Source organism: Rhipicephalus microplus, chromosome 6 (assembly GCF_043290135.1).
Source record: "Rhipicephalus microplus isolate Deutch F79 chromosome 6, USDA_Rmic, whole genome shotgun sequence".
NCBI lineage: Eukaryota > Metazoa > Arthropoda > Arachnida > Ixodida > Ixodidae > Rhipicephalus > Rhipicephalus microplus.
In genome coordinates this window covers 43,367,046-43,386,019 of record NC_134705.1, presented here as the reverse complement: position 1 = coordinate 43,386,019, position 18,974 = coordinate 43,367,046, and the positions used below count along the sequence as shown (strand labels likewise).

At 41.9% G+C, this 18,974-nt stretch overlaps 1 protein-coding gene across 2 annotated transcripts; it reads left to right on the top strand.

Annotated features, from left to right (window-relative positions):
• Positions 1-2,305: 2,305 nt before the first annotated feature.
• LOC119167651 (uncharacterized) lies at positions 2,306-18,261 on the top strand. 2 transcript variants are annotated; one of them, XM_075865290.1, is made up of 5 exons: positions 2,306-2,534; positions 7,128-7,279; positions 9,713-9,777; positions 16,682-16,768; positions 17,927-18,261. In XM_075865290.1, the coding sequence occupies exons 1-5, from the start codon at positions 2,436-2,438 to the stop codon at positions 18,052-18,054; spliced, it is 531 nt and encodes a 176-aa protein (XP_075721405.1). In that variant the 5' UTR covers positions 2,306-2,435; the 3' UTR covers positions 18,055-18,261. The 2 variants fall into 2 exon arrangements, with proteins under 2 accessions (XP_075721405.1, XP_037275063.2); XM_037419166.2 differs by having other exon boundaries at positions 2,307-2,534; positions 9,710-9,777.
• Positions 18,262-18,974: the final 713 nt, after the last annotated feature.

The following is an 18,974-nucleotide window of genomic DNA, read 5'->3' as shown; positions in this document are numbered from 1 at the left end:
TTTCTTTACGCACGCCGTCACGGACCCTCCCGGCACCGCGGCGACAATCTTGGGTAGCCCGACACACGTCGATAACTGAACAGCACGTGAGAAGAACCGTATGTGGACGTACACGGACAGTTGGTTTCGTTCTTAGTGTTGACAATGGTTCTTCCTATTTTTTACTTTCTTTCTTTTCTTTCTTTTTCTTTTTCGCCTTTTTTCTCCACCTTTTTTGTTTTTGTTTGTTTTTTTTTCCTTTTTTTAGTTCCCTATCACTCTCGCAAACATCTTTCAAGGCGAGAGGGACGCGGCAGCAACGAAGTTTGGAAGTTTATGTCAGTATAACTCATCTCCTGATAAAGGGAGGACCCCTCCCGAAACTGTCGGAAAATAAATATATTTATCCTTGTTGACAACGCTCCCGTTGCACCATATCCCATACCTATATATATATATATATATATATATAGTGGGAGTAATAATTCAATGGGCCAGCCAGTTAGTCTTCGTGAAGGTATGGGATATAGCACAACGGGAGCGTTGTCAACAAGGATAAATATATTTATTTCCCAACAGTTTCGGGAGGGGTCCTCCCTTCATCAGGGGAAGAGTTATACTAACATGAACTTCTAAACTTCGTTGCTGCCGCGTCCCTCTCGCCTTGAAAGATGTTTGCGAGAGTGAGAGAGAACTAAGAAAAGAAAGAAAGAAAGAAAGAGAAGAAAAAAAGACGAAAAAAAGGAACAAAAGAGAAGAAAAGAAAAAGAACCATTGTGAACACTGAGCACGAAACCAAATGTCAGTGTTCGTCCACATCCAGTTCTTATCCCGTGCTAGTCAGTTCTCGACTTGTGTAGGGCCACCCAAGATTGGCCAATGGCCACCCAAGACCATTGAAGGGAAACGAACGAAGATGAAAGGTAAAGAGCCGACCGACCCATTAAGGGGAAACTCTTTCCTTATGCACGCTGTCGCGGACCCCTCCCGCCACCGCGGCGACAATCTTGGGAGGCCCGACACACGTCGAGAACTGACCATCATGGGATAAGAACCGGATGTGGACGTACACGGACATTTGGTTTCGTGCTCAGTGTTCACAGTAATTTTTCTTCTTTCTTTCTTTTCTTTTTCTTTTTTCTTCTTTTTTCTGTTCTTCTTTTCTCTTCTCTTTTTTCTTTCTTTTTTTCAGTTTTCTCTCACTCTCGCAAACATCTTTCAAGGGGAGAGGGACGCGGCAGCAACGAAGTTTGAAAGGTCACTAGTGAAACTCATCCCCTGATGTTGTTGGCAACGTTCCCGTAGTGCCATATATATATATATATATATATATATATATATATATATATATATATATATATATATATATATATATATATATATATATATATATATATATATATATATATATATATATATATATATATATATATATATATATATATATATATATATATATATATATATATATATATATAGTGATGCGTGGGCCCCGCGGCTAGGAGAACATCCGTGGGTGGCATATTTGAGTCTAAAGTGGGCTGAACGTCAAATAGTAGGTAATGCGATCACTATAGACAGGTGCATCAACAGGAGCCACTTGCCTACCGACAATAGCAGATATTTTAGTGCAATGATACCCTAGGCGAAAAATGCCTTTTACAAGGAGAACATAAAAGCAAAATGAGAAGTAGGTATTGACCAGTACTGTCAGCAGTGGATACATTTTAAGCGGTGCTCCGTCAAAGACAACAGTGTCATCTGTTATGTTCAGTAAGGTCACTTGCCATCACAAGAGGCTTAGCTTTGTATAGAGCAAGCTGGCCATTCTACAAAGCTTACTCAGGCTGTACAGTTTGTGCTAGACCGAGACGATCAGCCACTCAAATGATGTAAGTCATGTCGGGAACAGGATACTTAGCTAATACACGGAGAGCAATAAAAAAAGTGAAGTGAACGTCTCATGATAGGTTTGAAATGTGGAGATTATGCACTTAGTATAAAGAGCAGAACCGGTTAAGCTGGACACGGCGCGTGGCTTTTTCGAAACATTCACAGGAAAGCATAAAACACAAATAAAGCAGGGCCTCCATCTCAAGATAAAAGCACGCTAGGCCACTCGTTTTGCATGGGCACTCCTGTTGCTTCACTGCATCTCTCAAGTGGCAGTCGTAAATTAGATAAGATACAGGTCAACAAGAACGTCCTGTCTGCATGGTTATCCTATCACGCTGCAGATGAGAAAAAAACCAAGAAACTATACCGGCAAGACGCTGACTTGAACCTCTGAAATGATCCATGATCTTTCTTTTACTCTTGCAGATAGATGTCTTTGCTTTTTCGCAGGAAGAGGTACGAAGATATATATAAAAGGCACGTTGTTCGGAGGTTGAACCATTGCAAAAGATCTGCCCTGCTTACTGAAGTGAAGCGTGAACGCACTTGATATTTTCGACATGTCTTGGTTGAAGTTCACAATCGGAGTTTTTCTTGTTGGAGTAGCAACAGTCACTGGTACACAGAACCAGCTCCCGGACGGGGTCGATAGCTTCAGGGAAGCCTTCTTTAACCTGCATGCTTCCACTGCTCTCTACGGTGCTTCCTAAGTATTAAGTAAAACCAATTCGTTGCCTTCGGTGCAATACGTAAGTACGACTCTTAGCGTTCACAGCATCTGTATGCTTTGTTGGTTTGAGTCCAGCCAGGTGGTCGCATTTTGATGGAGGTGAAATGGTCGAGGTCCGTGTACTGTGCGACGCGAGTGCACGGCAAAGAACACCAGACGGCCTCCTTTCCAGAGCCTTCTATGACGGCGTTTCTCGTAGTCATGTTGAAGTTTTGGGACATGAATCCAAGATAAATTTATAATAATAATAATAATAATAATAATAATAATAATAATAATAATAATAATAATAATAATAATAATAATAATAATAATAATAATAATAATAATAATAATAATAATAATAATAATAATAATAATAATAATATAATAATAATAATAATAATAATAATAATAATAATAATAATAATAATAATAATAATAATAATAATAATGATACCTACGCCCCGCCGCGGTGGTCTAGTGGCTAAGGTACTCGGCTGCTGACTTGCAGGTCGCGGGTTCAAATCCCGGCTGCGGCGGCTGCATTTCCGATGGAGGCGGAAATGTTGTAGGCCCGTGTGCTCAGATTTGGGTGCACGTTAAAGAACCCCAGGTGGTCAAAATTTCCGGAGCCCTCCACTACGGCGTCTCTCATAATCATATGGTGGTTTTAGGACGTTAAACCCCACAAATCAATCAATCATATGATACCTACTGATTTTTCTCTCTAATGGAGATACTGCATGCTAAAAAATCCACGCACGAACTACGAAATTGTCTACACTTACGAAAATTTTCTTGTGCTGCCCAATTATATTCGGTATATGTAAAACGTACATCAACACGGCCTTCTGTGCTGCAGGAGATAATGTACTCATAAAACACTGCTATTCCACAGCATATTGTTTTTTTTCATTATGCTAGTGTCTCCATTGGCATTTAACTGTATCGTAGCATACAGGAGAAAGCGCACCCTCACCTAAATTTTCAAAATGCCTTTGGGTGGAGTAAAATAACGAAATATGAAATTTTCATCGAATACTTTGATGACGCCTTGAAATGAATTAATGAATAAACTTTAAAGATATTCCGGTAGTTCTTACAGAGCGTGGGGGGAGAAGAGGAAATTAACCCCTGTCCCTTCAACGGGATCTGGCGATGTCAATCTAGCAAGCGTCTTGTATAATGTTCTACGTTATGGTTAAAAAACGGCCTTAGGAACTAGCCCACACAGAGAAGAAGTTTGCTAGTGTAAGTAACATCTTCAGAGCTTTATTGCAGATTTGAGATAAAACCAAAGCGGCTAACGATCATTTTTTTAACGTAACTCTGCCGAATATTTTTGCAAATGACCCTCGCAGCTTCTGTAAATACTTCGGTATAATGGAGACAGTGACACAACTATCTGCAGAAGAAAAACAAGAAAAAGCTGAGTCATTTAACAACTTTTTTCAGTCAAAATTCACTGCTGGAAACAAGTATATACTCTCGATCAGTTCGCGTAGTACTACGACCATCGATGACCTAACTATTACAGATGCCGGTATCAATATTCTTCTACTGAAAATTGATCCCAAGAAATCATTGATTGATATGTGGGGTTTTAACGTCCCAAAACCACTATATGATTATGAGAGACGCCGTAGTGGAGGGCTCCGGAAATTTAGACCACCTGGGGTTCTTTAACGTGCACCCAAATCCCTAAGAAATCATGCGGCCCGATAATATTCCAAACAAATTTCTTAGGAGGTACGCGGAATCGAGTAGTAAATATCTCGAAATAATTTTTAGGAAGTCCTTGCAGGTCGCCGAACTACCGTCAGACTGAAAATGAGCCAAAGGTATACGAATGCATAAATGTGGTTATAAAGTTGTGGTATCAAATTATAGGCCTATTTCTCTTACAAGTAAAACGTGTAAATTACCAGAACATGTTATTTCTAAACACACCACTTCTTTCCTTGAACAAATTCACTTTTTATCTCCCAACCGGCACAGATTTCGAAACGGCTTATCTACTATTACACTATTGACTGAAGTTGCTCCGCCGCGTTGGTCTAGTGGCTAAGGTACTCGGCTGCTGACCCGCAGGGCGTGTGTTCGTATCCCGGCTGCGGAGGCTGCATTTCCGATGGAGGCGGAAATGTTGTAGGCCCGTGTGCTCAGATTTGGGTGCACGTTAAAGAACCCCAGGTGGTCTAAATTTCCGGAGCCCTCCACTACGGCGTCCCTCATAATCATATAGTGGTTTTGGGACGTTAAACCCCTACATATCAATCAATCAATTGACTGAAGTTGTACATTACCTTGCACATAGCCTCAATCGCAGCAAACAGATATGGTCGTATTAGGTTTTTTGAAAGCATTTGACAACGTCTGCCATAATCAATTAAGTGCGAAACTAGCAGCCATCTTAGGTAACACTCCATTGACCTGCTGGATTAAGGATATTTTGCTCAATACAAAGCAATTCGTATTTTTTCAACAAGCTTCATTAAAAACCGTTTCTGTATCATCAGGCGTGCCACGAAGATCAGTACTTAGACCGTTGTTATTTTTAATTTATAATAATGACATTGCACGAACACAGCATCCAAGATGGATCTTTTTGCTGACGATCGTGTTATATATCAGGAAATCAGTAGCTATACAGACCACCTTGTGCTAATTGCCTCTCTAAACACTATATTAAAGTGGTGCAAACAATGCCAGATGTCGATAAACGTAAGAAAATTTGATGTGACCACAATAACGAAATGAAAACAACCATCACTATTTTTTATGAAGTCGATCGTACCATGTTACCTAAGGTAAACGATTATAAATATTTAGATGTGACGCTTACTTCAGACCTTTACTGGACCCATCACTTAGATAATATTACCGCAGCAGCAATACGCAAATTATTTTTTCTTAAAAGAAGCCTTAAACTAGCTCCCACCCCAATAAAGCTGCTTGCCTATAAGGCATTCATAAGACATGTTATAGAGTACGCCAATGTGGTCTGGTTCCCGCATACACAGACTAATATAAGGAAACTGGAAACAGTGCAAAGAAAACAATAAGATTTTTTCATAACAGGCACACGCGCACAGACTTGTCAACTAACCTTTTAAACACATCCAATCTAAAAACGCTGCCAGAAAAAGCGAAAGAAGCCCACTTAAAATTGATGTTTCAGATTATTAACAACAGTTTAAGATAAACGTATCGAAGTACGATTCGTTTTCTGAATCTCGACCTACACGCCAAAAGCATGCTAATACACTAACAGAATATTCATATAGTAATAAAGCTTTCAAACATTCGATTTTTTTTTCACTTACCATTAGGGAATGGAATCAACTACACTCTTCTATCACAAACACCAAATCGTTCTAAGAATTTGCCGATAGAATAGAAGGTACAAACAACTTATCCCAGATACGGGAAGTACATAAGTACTGGCCGATTCCCTGTTTTTCTATATATTTTTTTATTTTTACTTGAATATTTTTCGTGGAGTATGACATTGCTGTTGTACATTACCAAGTCCTGCCCGAATAGTGTGTAAATGTATTCTTTGCACATATTTCAGTAAAAGCTATTTGTTCTTGCTTGATAAATATTGTAACCCTGTTCTAGATTTGTCAAGTATTTGATTGTTCCTGAAATGCCTTATTTATTGCACTTACTTTCTGTATTGCCCTCCTGCTACGCTCTCAGATGAGAGCAGCAGTATCGAAAATAAACAAATAAATAAATGAAAATAAATAAATAAATAATTACATGTTGATTTCATGTTGAAAGCTTTTATGAAAATGATTTAGGTGGTTTCCGTTCGCTTAAAAGTAAAAAAGTCAGTTTGTGATCTCGGAAGCAGCACAATATAGAAATATTGCAGAAAAAAATACCATAAAGCCCGACAAAGAAAGTGGTAAACTCGTTTAACAAGTCGCGATGTTTTGATGCGTACCTATGCGACATACCAATAAAATTCGAGTAATACAACCAATTAATGACAAGCTGTTTTATGCTCTAATTCAAAGAATAAGTGATAGTTTGGGATGGCAAGTGCTCACAATATTATGTAAGAACTATACAGAGGCTGAAACACATCTTCAGGTGTTCTATATCAGAACCTTCATGCTTCGCATTCAAATGCGTGAACACATGTTCTAGGCTATATCATGTACCGCCAATATTTTTGTTCTTTCACCCATATTGAGAATGCTCGACAAAGCAGCTATTTGTAGGTGCTCACGTGACCTGACAAGGTGAAGAAAGTTATTTGCATGCAAAAATTTCAATAAGCAGAAAGAATAACAGTTAAGAACGTGTTGGCCTGCGCCGGGAAAACCACTGCATTTCGTGAGTGTAGAGACCACCTTGTAATTTAGAATGTTTTTTTTTATTTCGCTGCATTTTCAGTTGCGCAACATCATAACGTCTTCAAATAGTTTGCGTATGTTTTAGGCGGTTTCATTATCCTCGAGACCGATTCCCCCTTTCTGTGCTATTTGAGCAAATTGGCTATTTTGAAATATTTTTTTATATTCAGATGATAGGCGCCTTTCCTAATGTTGTCGCCGTATACACTTCGACAAATGATTCTTCCTTCAAATGTCTGAGTGCCACACGTACAAACTATGACTCCGAAGCCAAGACGGCTAGCTATGTGTGGCCACTCAGAGGTCATGGAGGTACCGAAAGGTAAGCCACATTGTTTACATTTGACAACTTCGAGCGCATCTTTCTTCTGCCACGATCACGAGTTTCTCTCTACAGAACGTAGTGCTTCGTATCTTAATGTACCACTCAACTATCGTTAAACTTTACGTTTATGTCACTATTGTTAATAGCAAAGGATGCGCGTAATACTTGGAAGTCAATTGCTTTGAAAGTGTTTGGCACTACATAATGACACATGGTTGGTTACGATTACGAGTATGGCACACTTTGCTTGGAGAGAGGAGAAATTGTTGAACTTGCATCGCTCGTGCTTTAAACAAAGTATTTTTAGCTCGAAGACTTCTTACCTCCAATATCATCCGTCGAATCTTGGATCTTTGCGTTCTTCGAACGGCCATTATATAGCATTTCGAGCAGTGTTTCTTCAAACTAGCATGCATATGGTGTGCGTTGTCAGCAGCGTTTGCGTAATGCGGAGAGACGTTTCTCCAAAAGTTTCAGGTCTTTTGCATTCCATACCTCAAGAAGTGCTCTAAATAGTACGTGCTATCCATAAACGCGTGAATTACTTTCATTCCATATGACTGAAAGTAGATGGCGCGGGAAATATGCTTTAAGCGTTTTGGGTGATTCTAAAAAAATAGAAATAGCGCTATCATATCCACGTGAAAAATAATTTCTCGTATTTTTTTTCGGATACTGCTATTACTCTCTTCTAGTGACCTTTCGCTACTTCTGTCAAGCTAAAGATGATCGTTCAAGGAAATGATTATTAGGTGGGGTCTAACGTCCCAAAACCACCATATGCTTAGAGATGCCGTAGTGGAGGACTACGAAAATTTCGACTACCTGGGTTTTCTAACTTCCACCGAAATCTGAGCACACGAGTCTACAATAAGTAAGCCTGCATCGAAAACGCAAGTTCTGCAGCCGGGATGCAATCCCGCCACCTGCGGGTCTGCAGCCGTGTACATTAACCCCTAGACTACCACGGTGGGGATATCATTAAAACAAAGAGGAAGCCAAAGGAGATGCGCCGACATTCAACTGAAAGTGTCTCACAGCTTCATATCTGCATGTGCAGCAAACAGAGGCATGGAAAAAAGGAGACTACGGAGTGCGAAAAAAAGACAAGAAATTCGAAGTAAAATGCTAGAATTGAAGTGGGGGAAATTTCCTTCGCTCAATTCTTCAATACATCAGCTTTCAGGACGCCCAGAAACAAACTTCCGCCGACAACAATGACAAAGTGTGATGTCAGGTGGTCGTGACGTGAAGGCAGGCAGAAATCAGCGTGCCAAAGACGAAATTTTTATTCAGATGAACTTGTGTCCAGGAAAGAGAAACTCAAACGACAGCCATAAACACTGTATACACTAGCACCGGTGAGCAGAGCATGGGGCGTCAGCAAACTGATCCGCGGCAAATTGCGTTAATATTCATACATGAGGCAATAAACATTCAAAGTTATCTCTGGTGGCCTTATTTGTTCGAATTTAAATTGACCTTTTTTGTGTTAGCAAGCTCAAGCCTAACAGATCATTCTAAAGTAACCTAGAATGCTCTCACACAATCTGGCGTGGTTTGCGCAAGGCCGCTTGTACACGTCAAATGGGCTGGTGACATAAAACAATAAAAGCAGTGTATGATATTATAAAGACTCATATAAAGTGTTTCTTTTAATTTTGTGCTTCTTTATTATACTGCACCTTCCCTCGGTGCAAGGTAGCAAACCGTATATGCATCTGGTGGACGTCCATTTCGGTTCTTTCCCTCAGATCTCTCTCCTCTCTCTTCGCAAGTGATGTATCCTTGTTATTTTTTTGGTCATACGAGTCTCTTCTACGCTTGTGTTTACACAGATTTTCAGGTTAACCATGTGTTTTTTCCTCATTATTTAACTTCTTCACTATCACTGCTCGTACCTTGCTTTGTGCGCCTTTTAACCATGCTACATAAGACAGTTTCTTACATCTTCGCTTCAAATCGGGCCCTCGAAGTAAACGCACAATAATAGAGAAGTCCCCTTTTTTCGTTAGCCATTAAACTGAACTAGGCTCTATATGAAACAAAGCTTTAAATATAGGTACTTAAGCACCTATTTCTTTATTTATTGAATGGTGAACTAAAATGTGGGATACTGCAACCAAAAAATAATACCTGGCTTGAGTTCCTGTTACTCTATCATAAAATATATACTCACCTCTCTATCTCACTATCGCCATCCATAAGTCTTTCTTCTCCACTTTCCCCTCCCCCAGTGTAGAGTAGCAGGCTAGAGAAAGCTATCGCCCAGGCCGCCCTCTCTGTCTTTCTGTAAATAAACCTCTCTCTCTCTCTCTTGATAGTATTCTATACTCTGCTGCTGAAGGTTCTGCTCTGCAAAATATATACCATTTCATCTCCTGATTGTCTAAAAGTTCAGCACTTTCCTTTCGTTTGTTTATTTAGTAGAAATCTCACATTCATCATAACGCCCGGAGAAGTTCCAAATCAGACGAAATATTTTGTTGACGAAGGTAAGTACAGCATTCTTCATACATGATGGCTCTCTGCTTGGTAACAAGTGACAAGAAGCCAAGCTCACCTCTTGTGCACCAAATGTAGTCACTTTCGTTTGATGGGTGAAATAAAAAGGTCACCATACTCTTCATTTGAGTATGCAACACTTGAACCACAGGAAACCTACACATATCCCTATTTAACCGTCATTGCACAGTACTGTTATATTTGTATTGTTAGGAACACGGATTTATTTGTATATTGTGTTATACGTGGAAGCGGCCCGCTGCTCAACTTTTTGAGGTAGTGTTTCTCAGGACCTCAATAAGTTCTGTCTGTCTGTCTGTCTGTCTGTCTGTCTGTCTGTCTGTCTGTCTGTCTGTCTGTCTGCCTGCCTGCCTGCCTGTCTGTCTGTCTGTCTGTCTGTCTGTCTGTCTGTCTGTCTGTCTGTCTGCCTGCCTGCCTGCCTGCCTGCCTGCCTGCCTGTCTGTCTGTCTGTCTGTCTGTCTGTCTGTCTGTCTGTCAGTCTGTGTCATAGCATAATGCCGTTTTTTATCCCGGTATTCCGTGGTCACTTCTTAATACTGCTGTGGTGAATGTGGGTGCTCCGTCGAGAAAAAGAAACTGAACTTCCTGCCCCAAGAAGCAGTCGAAACTGACCTGACAAAGCAAACAAGGGCTTGATATGGCACTGAGAGCCTTGGCTTCATCGTGGTAAGACAGAAGCTACGAGCTGATGAATGAAACTCATCATAATAGGCGTGCGCAGGGTTTTCTTTCAGGGGGGAACGAAGGTTCTCCACAGGGCCTCCTACTATATTATATCTGTAATTACTGACTTTGCTCCACTCCTTGTAAGTGACAAGGGGAAGTCTATATACATCATTATACAAGCGGTGAAAGCAACCTCTCGTTCAGTACTTGATCGCAGTTGCGCATCACTCAAGTAGATACAGCGTACTTTGAGAAAGAAGGTTACATATAAGCTTCGAGTGCAGACAAAAGGCAGGGGCCATTACAAACGAGGCGGGCGAGCTTCTTGCGCCCTAAAGCTGGCGTGGTGGTGAGTATGGTCAGCTTGAAGAAGATGCCGCCTCAAGTTTCGTCGCACACATAGTTGGGGTCTAAAAGGCATGCACCAGTATGCAGAACAATACGAGACATACAGCTAGTGAAATACAGAGCGAGCACTCGCCATACTGGTGGAAACAGAGCAGTTTCTAGCGTAGTACACAATAACGCGCGCCGAAATGAAATGAATTCAAGCAAACAAGCTGTGAGCTGATGAAGGCTGGAAATGCCACGCTCATACGCTTATGAACCGTGCAAAGCCACAGGAACTGGTGGCACCAGCATAACCCGGAGTATGGCTTTCAGTCTAAACAGCCCGATGCCTAAACATTCAAATACTAGGAGCATGAGAGGTGGACTATGAGAGAGGCCGTCAGTGTTCGGTAAACGCGTAACCAGAAATAATCTAAAGAGTATAGTAGGCACTCCCCTGTGAGAAGCCGCAAATATAAAAATAAGTTACGAGCAAGAACTAGCGTGGTGGGCTAAAAGCGATCACCCAGCAATGCATAGTGCGTGAGGAAAAAGCCTAACGACTGCAAGTAAAAAGGTCCAGCATATTCGCTGTTATGTTCTCAGTAGTCTTTACAGTCCTAAATGTTTTAAGACAGTGACTGAACTTAAAAGGTGTAGCCATGACATAGAAGCAAGAGATCTACCATGGTCATGTACCTTGTACAGAAAGGAGTTCAGGTCAGTGTGAAATAACTAGTTTCAATCAGTTACCACAGCTAAGCGTTCATGAGGATCGCGCACCGACACACCAAATCAGAATGTCGGTACTTATTTTGGGCTGCACACACCCCTCTCCAACCAAGGCCAGGGTATAGTACACACACATGAGTGGAGCCATGCTCTTTGGCTGTGCGGCTTTGAAATATTGCGTGTTGCAAGAGGTGTAGCGATGCTATCAAGAGCAGCCCATGGTTACTATCTATTAAAGACGTGAAATGTAACTGCGGGGGCCCAAGCGAACACAAGGCACCCGTTATACATATGTAAGGTGTTAGGAGCTACCAACAGACGACTGGTGCAAATATCCACCACCGCCACCACCGAAACAGTTACTCGTCGACGCTCTCTAACACAATTAGAAAAAAGACTGGGTTTTAGACGCTACTGAGCCACTTGTTAATTTTGGTTGTCAAATGTTCTATTGCACAGCCGAGCTAGTGCTTTAACCTTCGAAAAAAAGTACCTTATGCTGTCAGCATGTAATGACAAGGTTCACTTTATTAGATGTGATGTTGCGTCTTTCGAGCGTAAAATTTCAGCTGGCCTCGCGCCTTGTGAACGTTGAAACGAGTGGGTGCTTTGAAGCTACTCACTCAATATGACTGGTTCAAATGAAATTGATCGTCGCTATCAATAAACGCAGTATATCAACAGACTGTGAAGCTACGTAATGCACACATCCCCTTTCAGACAAGTAATGGGCAAGTTGGTACATAATGGAAGATGAAAACCAGCGAATAAACCAAAAATTGAAATTGACGCTTTAAAGTCAAAACCTTGATCACCAAAAAGTGAGAAAAGAGCGCGTCGCTTCACTTGTGCTTGCGCCTTTTAAGTATAAGCATTGATAAGCTTCAGATATGAGTCCGTGCGTGTATCTGATTTCTATGGATACATCACACGCTTCTCGTATACATCTGGGTATACATCTGTGTATACATCTCGTATATATCTGTGCAACAGACCGGCAGTGAATGATGCGCAAGTAGACTTTCGGAAGTGAATGTTAGAAAAATATTGCCGAAAAAACGGCCAATTTTCTGTAGCTTTTCCTAAAATTACTGTTCTCTTTCGCAAAAAACCCCAGTTTCGTTGTAAAGGCTTACAAAGCCAACACAACGCATGAGTGGGGCGCCGTCCACGCACTTCACGCTATCTCGTCACTTCCCTGGCAAGGCTGATATTCCCTCGAGATCGGCGTACAGTGAGTGGTAAATGGTGTGTATAAATAGCTCGCCGTCGGTACTGTCGTGGTCGCTGTTATCTCACTCTAGCCTTGCTACGTCTACCCGTCGACTTAAGGCAAGTGCACACCGGTGACTTGCATTGGTCGCGCGACCATTCGCGACTGGCAACTAAAAAGCGACAGATGTTCATTCACACCGGCAGAGACTGCGCGCGAGCAACCGGAAGTCGCAAAACTGCAGAGTCACATCCGGGTCTCGTTATCAGCCAGAACTCTGAAGACCGGCGCCGATCAGCTGATCGCCGCCAGCTGAGTAAGCGGAGCGAATTTTCATCCATTATCGCACATCATTGAAAAAACAAACAAAAACTGAGCATCGCTTATTGCTTCCAGCAGCATTGCGACTGCAGTCGCGCGACCGAAAACGAGAGAGAAGTGATTCTTAAGAGAGAAAGGAAGAGAAAAGTGAGCCCCGTAACTGTCTGCTTCAGTGAGCGACACCTCAACAGTAGCTCACAAGGGATGGGGGTGAGGAGGGATAAAAGGGTAGGAGTAAAGGTGTAGAAAAGAGGAAGAGACGTGAGGTGGTAAGCCAGAGCGAGCGACAACAATGATTGATTGATATCTGGGGTTTAACGTCCCAAAACCACTATATGATTAGAGCGACAACAAACTGAGGGGATAGAAGAAATAGGAAAGATGGAAGCACGGTCACTGGAGTCCGAGGATGGGGAACACTTGCGAGAGCTCTTGTCGGCGTCGGTAGATGGCATAGAGCAAGTCCAGTCGCTCAGAGCTACACTGTCGTCGAAGGTCGTTGGCGTCAGGAGGTGACGTAGGGCGAGCCCAGTCAGCCAGAGCTACGCTGACGCCGGAAATCGCGAGCGCACGCCCGCGCGCGCGCACACACAACCGGTCGGCACGGAATCCAGCAAGCGAGTCCCCTGAAAAAATCGGTCAGGAAGCGACTAGCCAAAGCAGTCGCTTTGCGACCATTTGCGACCGTTCGCGACTGTTTGCGACCAATCACAAATGGTCGCGCGACCTTTGCTTGGTGTGCACCAGCCTTTACGCCCCCGCGATGCCGAAGAATGTGCGCTGCTGTGGCCGAATAGTTAGCGCTGCGCGTTGCGGAGTGAGAGGTTGCCCATTCGAATGCACGTCGGGATACATTTTCCCGACACTTTTTTCTGTGTGGTATATATATATATATATATATATATATATATATATATATATATATATATATATATATATATATATGTTCAGCAGGAAAGTTCAGGAGGTCCTGTACGTATAAAAGAACACAAGCGAGAGCACGGTACGAGAGAGCAATTATTTCATGCCTAACGCTTTAGCCGTAGCCCAGCCTTCGTCAGAGAATGAAAAGTACCTTACACTGTCGCCATGCAGGGTCAAGATTCACTTTAATAAATGTTATGTTGCGTGGTTCAAGTGTAGAATTGCAGCTGGCTTCGCGCCTTGTGAACGTTGTAACGGGTGGGAACTTTGAAGCGACATACCCCAATATGCTCATATATATATTGTAAGACAGTAGCAGCGTTGGAGTCTCGACGGCGTTTATTAGGCCGAATCGCCTGATCAACCCTTCGAACGAAGACGACGTTCTTCGTGATGATGATTATATACAGATGAAGAAGATGAAGATCAAACGTTGTCAATATTGTGCTTACACTAATTTCCATCTCGCGCGGAAGCGGCCAATTAGGCCGATGTTTATGACGGTGGTGTACGGCACACGAATGGTTTTAGGCGTGACACGTGAACAACCTCCGTACCACGAAAACGGCCGTCGGGAGGCATGATAACAGGGGTTACTCAATAGTTAACAGGAGACGTCTGCTCGACTATAGCGTAGGGGCAGATGAAACGTGAGTGAAACTTATCACACAGGCCGGGAACCCGCGTGGGGATCCACAACAGTACTTCGTCTCCAGTATTGAAGTGAACTACGCGGTGGACGCCATCGTAGCGAGTCTTCCGCTCTTGTTGGCTTGCCTGTGTATTGAGGTGGGCGCGTCGGCGACAATCGGCCAGGCGAGAGATTAAGTGCTCCCTCGATGACGATGACGAGTTCACAGGGACGCCAAAAAAGGAGATGTCGAGCGGAGATGTTGGTTGACGGCTATAGACGAGAAAGAATGGGGAATAGCCCGTGGTGGGCTGCGTAGCGGTATTGTTCGCAAAAGTCATGAATGGCAGGATGGTATCCCAGTTGGTGTGGTTGGCGTTGATATACATAGATATCATGTCGGTCAAAGTTCGATGGAAGCGCTCTGTGAGGCCGTTAGTCTGGGGATGGTAGCTGGATGTCGTCCTATGATTTGTATTACATGCGTGGAGGACTTGTTCGAGTAGTTTCGAGAGAAACGCCTTGCCGCGATCGCTCAATAGGATGCGTGGTGCACCATGTCTTAGAAAGATTGCCTCCAGAAAAAATGTGGCAATGTCCTCTGCTGATCCTGAAGGAAGTGCAGCGGTTTCGGCGTACCTTGTTAAGTGGTCAACTGTTGTGACAATGCAGCACTTGCCGCTAGCTGATATTGGTAGTGGTCCGTAGAGGTCAATGCCAATGACATTGAAGGGAGCGTCAGGACATGGAAGAGGTTGTAGAAGACCGGCAGGGGAGGAAGTGGGTCGCTTGCGGCGTTGGCATAGCGAGCATGACACAACATATCGCGCTACCCCGCACCTCCGCCACTCTGTAAGACAGTAGCAGCGTTGGAGTCTCGACGGCGTTTATTAGGCCGAATCGCCTGATCAACCCTTCGAACGAAGACGACGTTCTTCGTGATGATTATATACAGATGAAGAAGATGAAGGTCAAACGTTGTCAATATTGTGCTTACAATATATATATATATATATATATATATATATATATATATATATATATATATATATATATATATATATATAAAAATGAAGTGCTACGACAGTAGAAGTGCTGCGACAATAAAAATAGTGTTTTTTTTCGCATGCACACTGTTCACTGTTGTGAATACCCAATTGTACGGGTTCATACTAAATATTAGTTGATTTCCAAACATTGGCCAAGTTGCTTTTCCATAATTTTTTCATTACCACGTTAAGGCAATGGACGAATTGTAACTGCTGCATTTTCGAGATATATCCGCTTTATGTCAAAACATGGCACCCCATACGCAGATCTGCATCATCAATTAGGCGATGAAAATGCCGACCGTTCAAGAGTGTTTCAAAGAAATAAAAAATAAAGCAACGTTGTTTTACAACAATAACCACAAAGACCGCACCTTTGGTTGGAATGCTTCAGCATGAGTGTCTCCACATTTGCGTCACACTGAACAATCGTTCAATGTGGTTGCCCCTTGCAATCTCACTCGCTGGAAATATAACGTGTGCACCTCCCCGTAAAGTGGGGAACAGAAATCATCTTTTCGAACTATATGTGATTGGCCACTATTTCGTGCTAATTTATATTGACAAGGAGCCACCATACATGCCAATTTGCGTTTGAGTATATTTTTTCTTTTTCGGGCAACAATATTCTTCAGCCCTAGTATATAGCGAAAGAACCACTCCGTATATTACACGACTTAAAATACGCCCAGAGGTTAAAAATATAACTGTTCTTTTCGAATGAAAATTGCATCATACGTCTGCTAGGAAGTATGTTAATATATTATACCTACGAAAATACGTCACTGATAACCCTATAAACAGAGTGTGACCTATTTGTTGAGTGTTGTGTAAGCACACTCAACAAATAGGTGTAAGTCTTGTGTAAGTCTTTTTGAGTCGACAGCGCTTACAAGAACGTTGCGAATGTCCACTGAAATAAATTCAACAAAATGTATACTATAGTGCTTATTTATACGAATCACCTGGTAACTAGTGACCATATGTTATGTTTTTTGTGTTTTCAGACAACAGTCGGGTGTACACAGGATACCACCACTACACTGACTACAAAAACTGCATGGTTATGACGATCAAATATCGGGACCACGATCGTAAGATGCCTTCTTATCATTGTGATAAACTACTGAATTACTTGCACATAGCTCTTGACAGCAATTATGCGTAGAAATAGAACTTTTCCGGTCAGACAACCGAGTGATTTTAGCTATTTTGCCTTATATAAAAGAAAACCATTTTAGGCGCTGATGTCATTTAGCTAACTGGTGTTGAAAGTATCGCAAATATTTTCAAATAGCACGGATGAAAGATAACAGAAGGCAGAAGATCAAATGCCAAGAAAGCAGCAACGCAGTAAGAAAGGATTTATATCTTGAAAAATATTGCTTGTATGCAAGAACACGTGCACTTTCTTAGTATAGTTTACGTTTTGCTTATAGCTAAACGAACGCACGTGCATACTTGTTCGCATAATAGATGTCTTATTTTACTTCACGGCGTTCGAACCGATTGATAACAGGAAATACAATCGCATAATCTTGCGAGATGTGAGCTGCAGCCAATGTGCTCAACTTTTCTGCTTTCATAATTTTGCACGAAACATCAGTGGTGGTAATTCTAACTGCGATATAGCACACTTACGTTAGTAGGTCTTGCTCTAGCTTACACGCATATGTGCAATGTGGGGTATATAACTTTCCACATATTAAAACCAAAATTTTCATCAATACTGAACTGCGTTGACATGCAAGTAAATGTTGCTTGATACTTGTTGAAGGGAAAGTCAACAGACAACGCATATTGCTGTTGCTTTTCAAAAGCATGATTGACCTAACGCTGAGATCGTAAGGTAGCAAGATGTCAAGTTGTACTAGTTACATTGCGTTCATGTTTCAAAATTTGGTTGAACCGCACCAAGAAAACGTGGACAAAAACGGCTGACAGGACAGCGCTGTCCGTCAGCCTCTTCTCTCCGTTTGTTTTCGGTAGGCTTTAATCAAATTTCGAAACATGCCTAAGAGGTAGTATTATGTGCTTTAATACATAGATCTCAGATGCCTAAATATTGCGAATATCTGTCACATAATTTGATGCCCCAAATGTCCTAATTATTGTCACAGGCGTGAAGTGTAATGCGGACAAATTTGTTGTGTAAGCATAATTTGCATGTATTATCAACGTTGACCATTTTCTGGACACTGTATAAAATTTGCGGTGGGAAACAGTTTATTATACTTGAATGTGTTTTTCAGACTGTCTGCTGTGGGTCAAGAGATCCGTGGCTCATGCTGTTCCTCAAAACTGCCTGGACCACTACGAAGCTAAGTGTTATGTCAGAGTTCCTACGTTCGACAATGATCTCTGCCGCGACGATGAATGAAAGGGAACTAAACATTAACGAATACATAAATTCACGCTGCAGACATCAAAATTATCAAAAGTTTAACGAGGGTGCCAACTAAAGAAATTTTGTCTTTCGATGCCTTGACGTGTTCTAGCATCAAAAAATTGTGAAAAGGTTTCAAGATGGTGCTTTCAGCAAAACAAGAACAACAATAAGGTCAGTTTTGTCTGTTTCCCTCTTGAACCAGACGTGCCACTTTTACGGTCGCCATGCTACTAAAGCATAATTTGGTCTTGTGCTTCTGCCCTAACAGCTACAGACTCATTTAAGAACAGCCAACTTCAGATGCTCTTCGTTTGTCAAAGCTCCTCAGCCGTTTATTGATCCAGTGACCATGTATGCGGCCAAGCTAAAATGGGGATAAAAACACTGTTATATGTTTGCCTCATTATTTTGCATGCCATATAATAACGACACAACGAGACAACAAGACATAAGTGGTCAATGAAGAAGTCGGCACCACAAGTGACTGTACCTGCAAGAGAAATTAAACGACTCAAGGTAAAGACACAGTTTTGATCCCGATTAGAGCCGAGGAGCAGCGATGCAGCCAAGTCCCGCACTTGAAAAGCATTCCCACTCTTGATAGTGTAAAGTTTTTTTTTTCATAAGGTGAGTTCTTTCTGCTGGCTTTCCTGAAAATCAGCAATTATCACGTGGTGTTTCTTTCTTCGTCGTTTTTGTTCCTTTCACGCTGGTACTTACTCTCTTTGCTCTGAAAACCTCTGCTAATTTCGCCAGGAGAAGAGCAAAGACACGAACATGGATGGTTATACGCGTGTATAGAGAGATCACAACAAAAATCATTACTAAATGTTGTTCTTTTTCATCCTTGACTAATAAGCTCTCTTTCTTTCGACCGTCAGGAGTTGCAGCGGTTACGCTGCTCTGCTGCT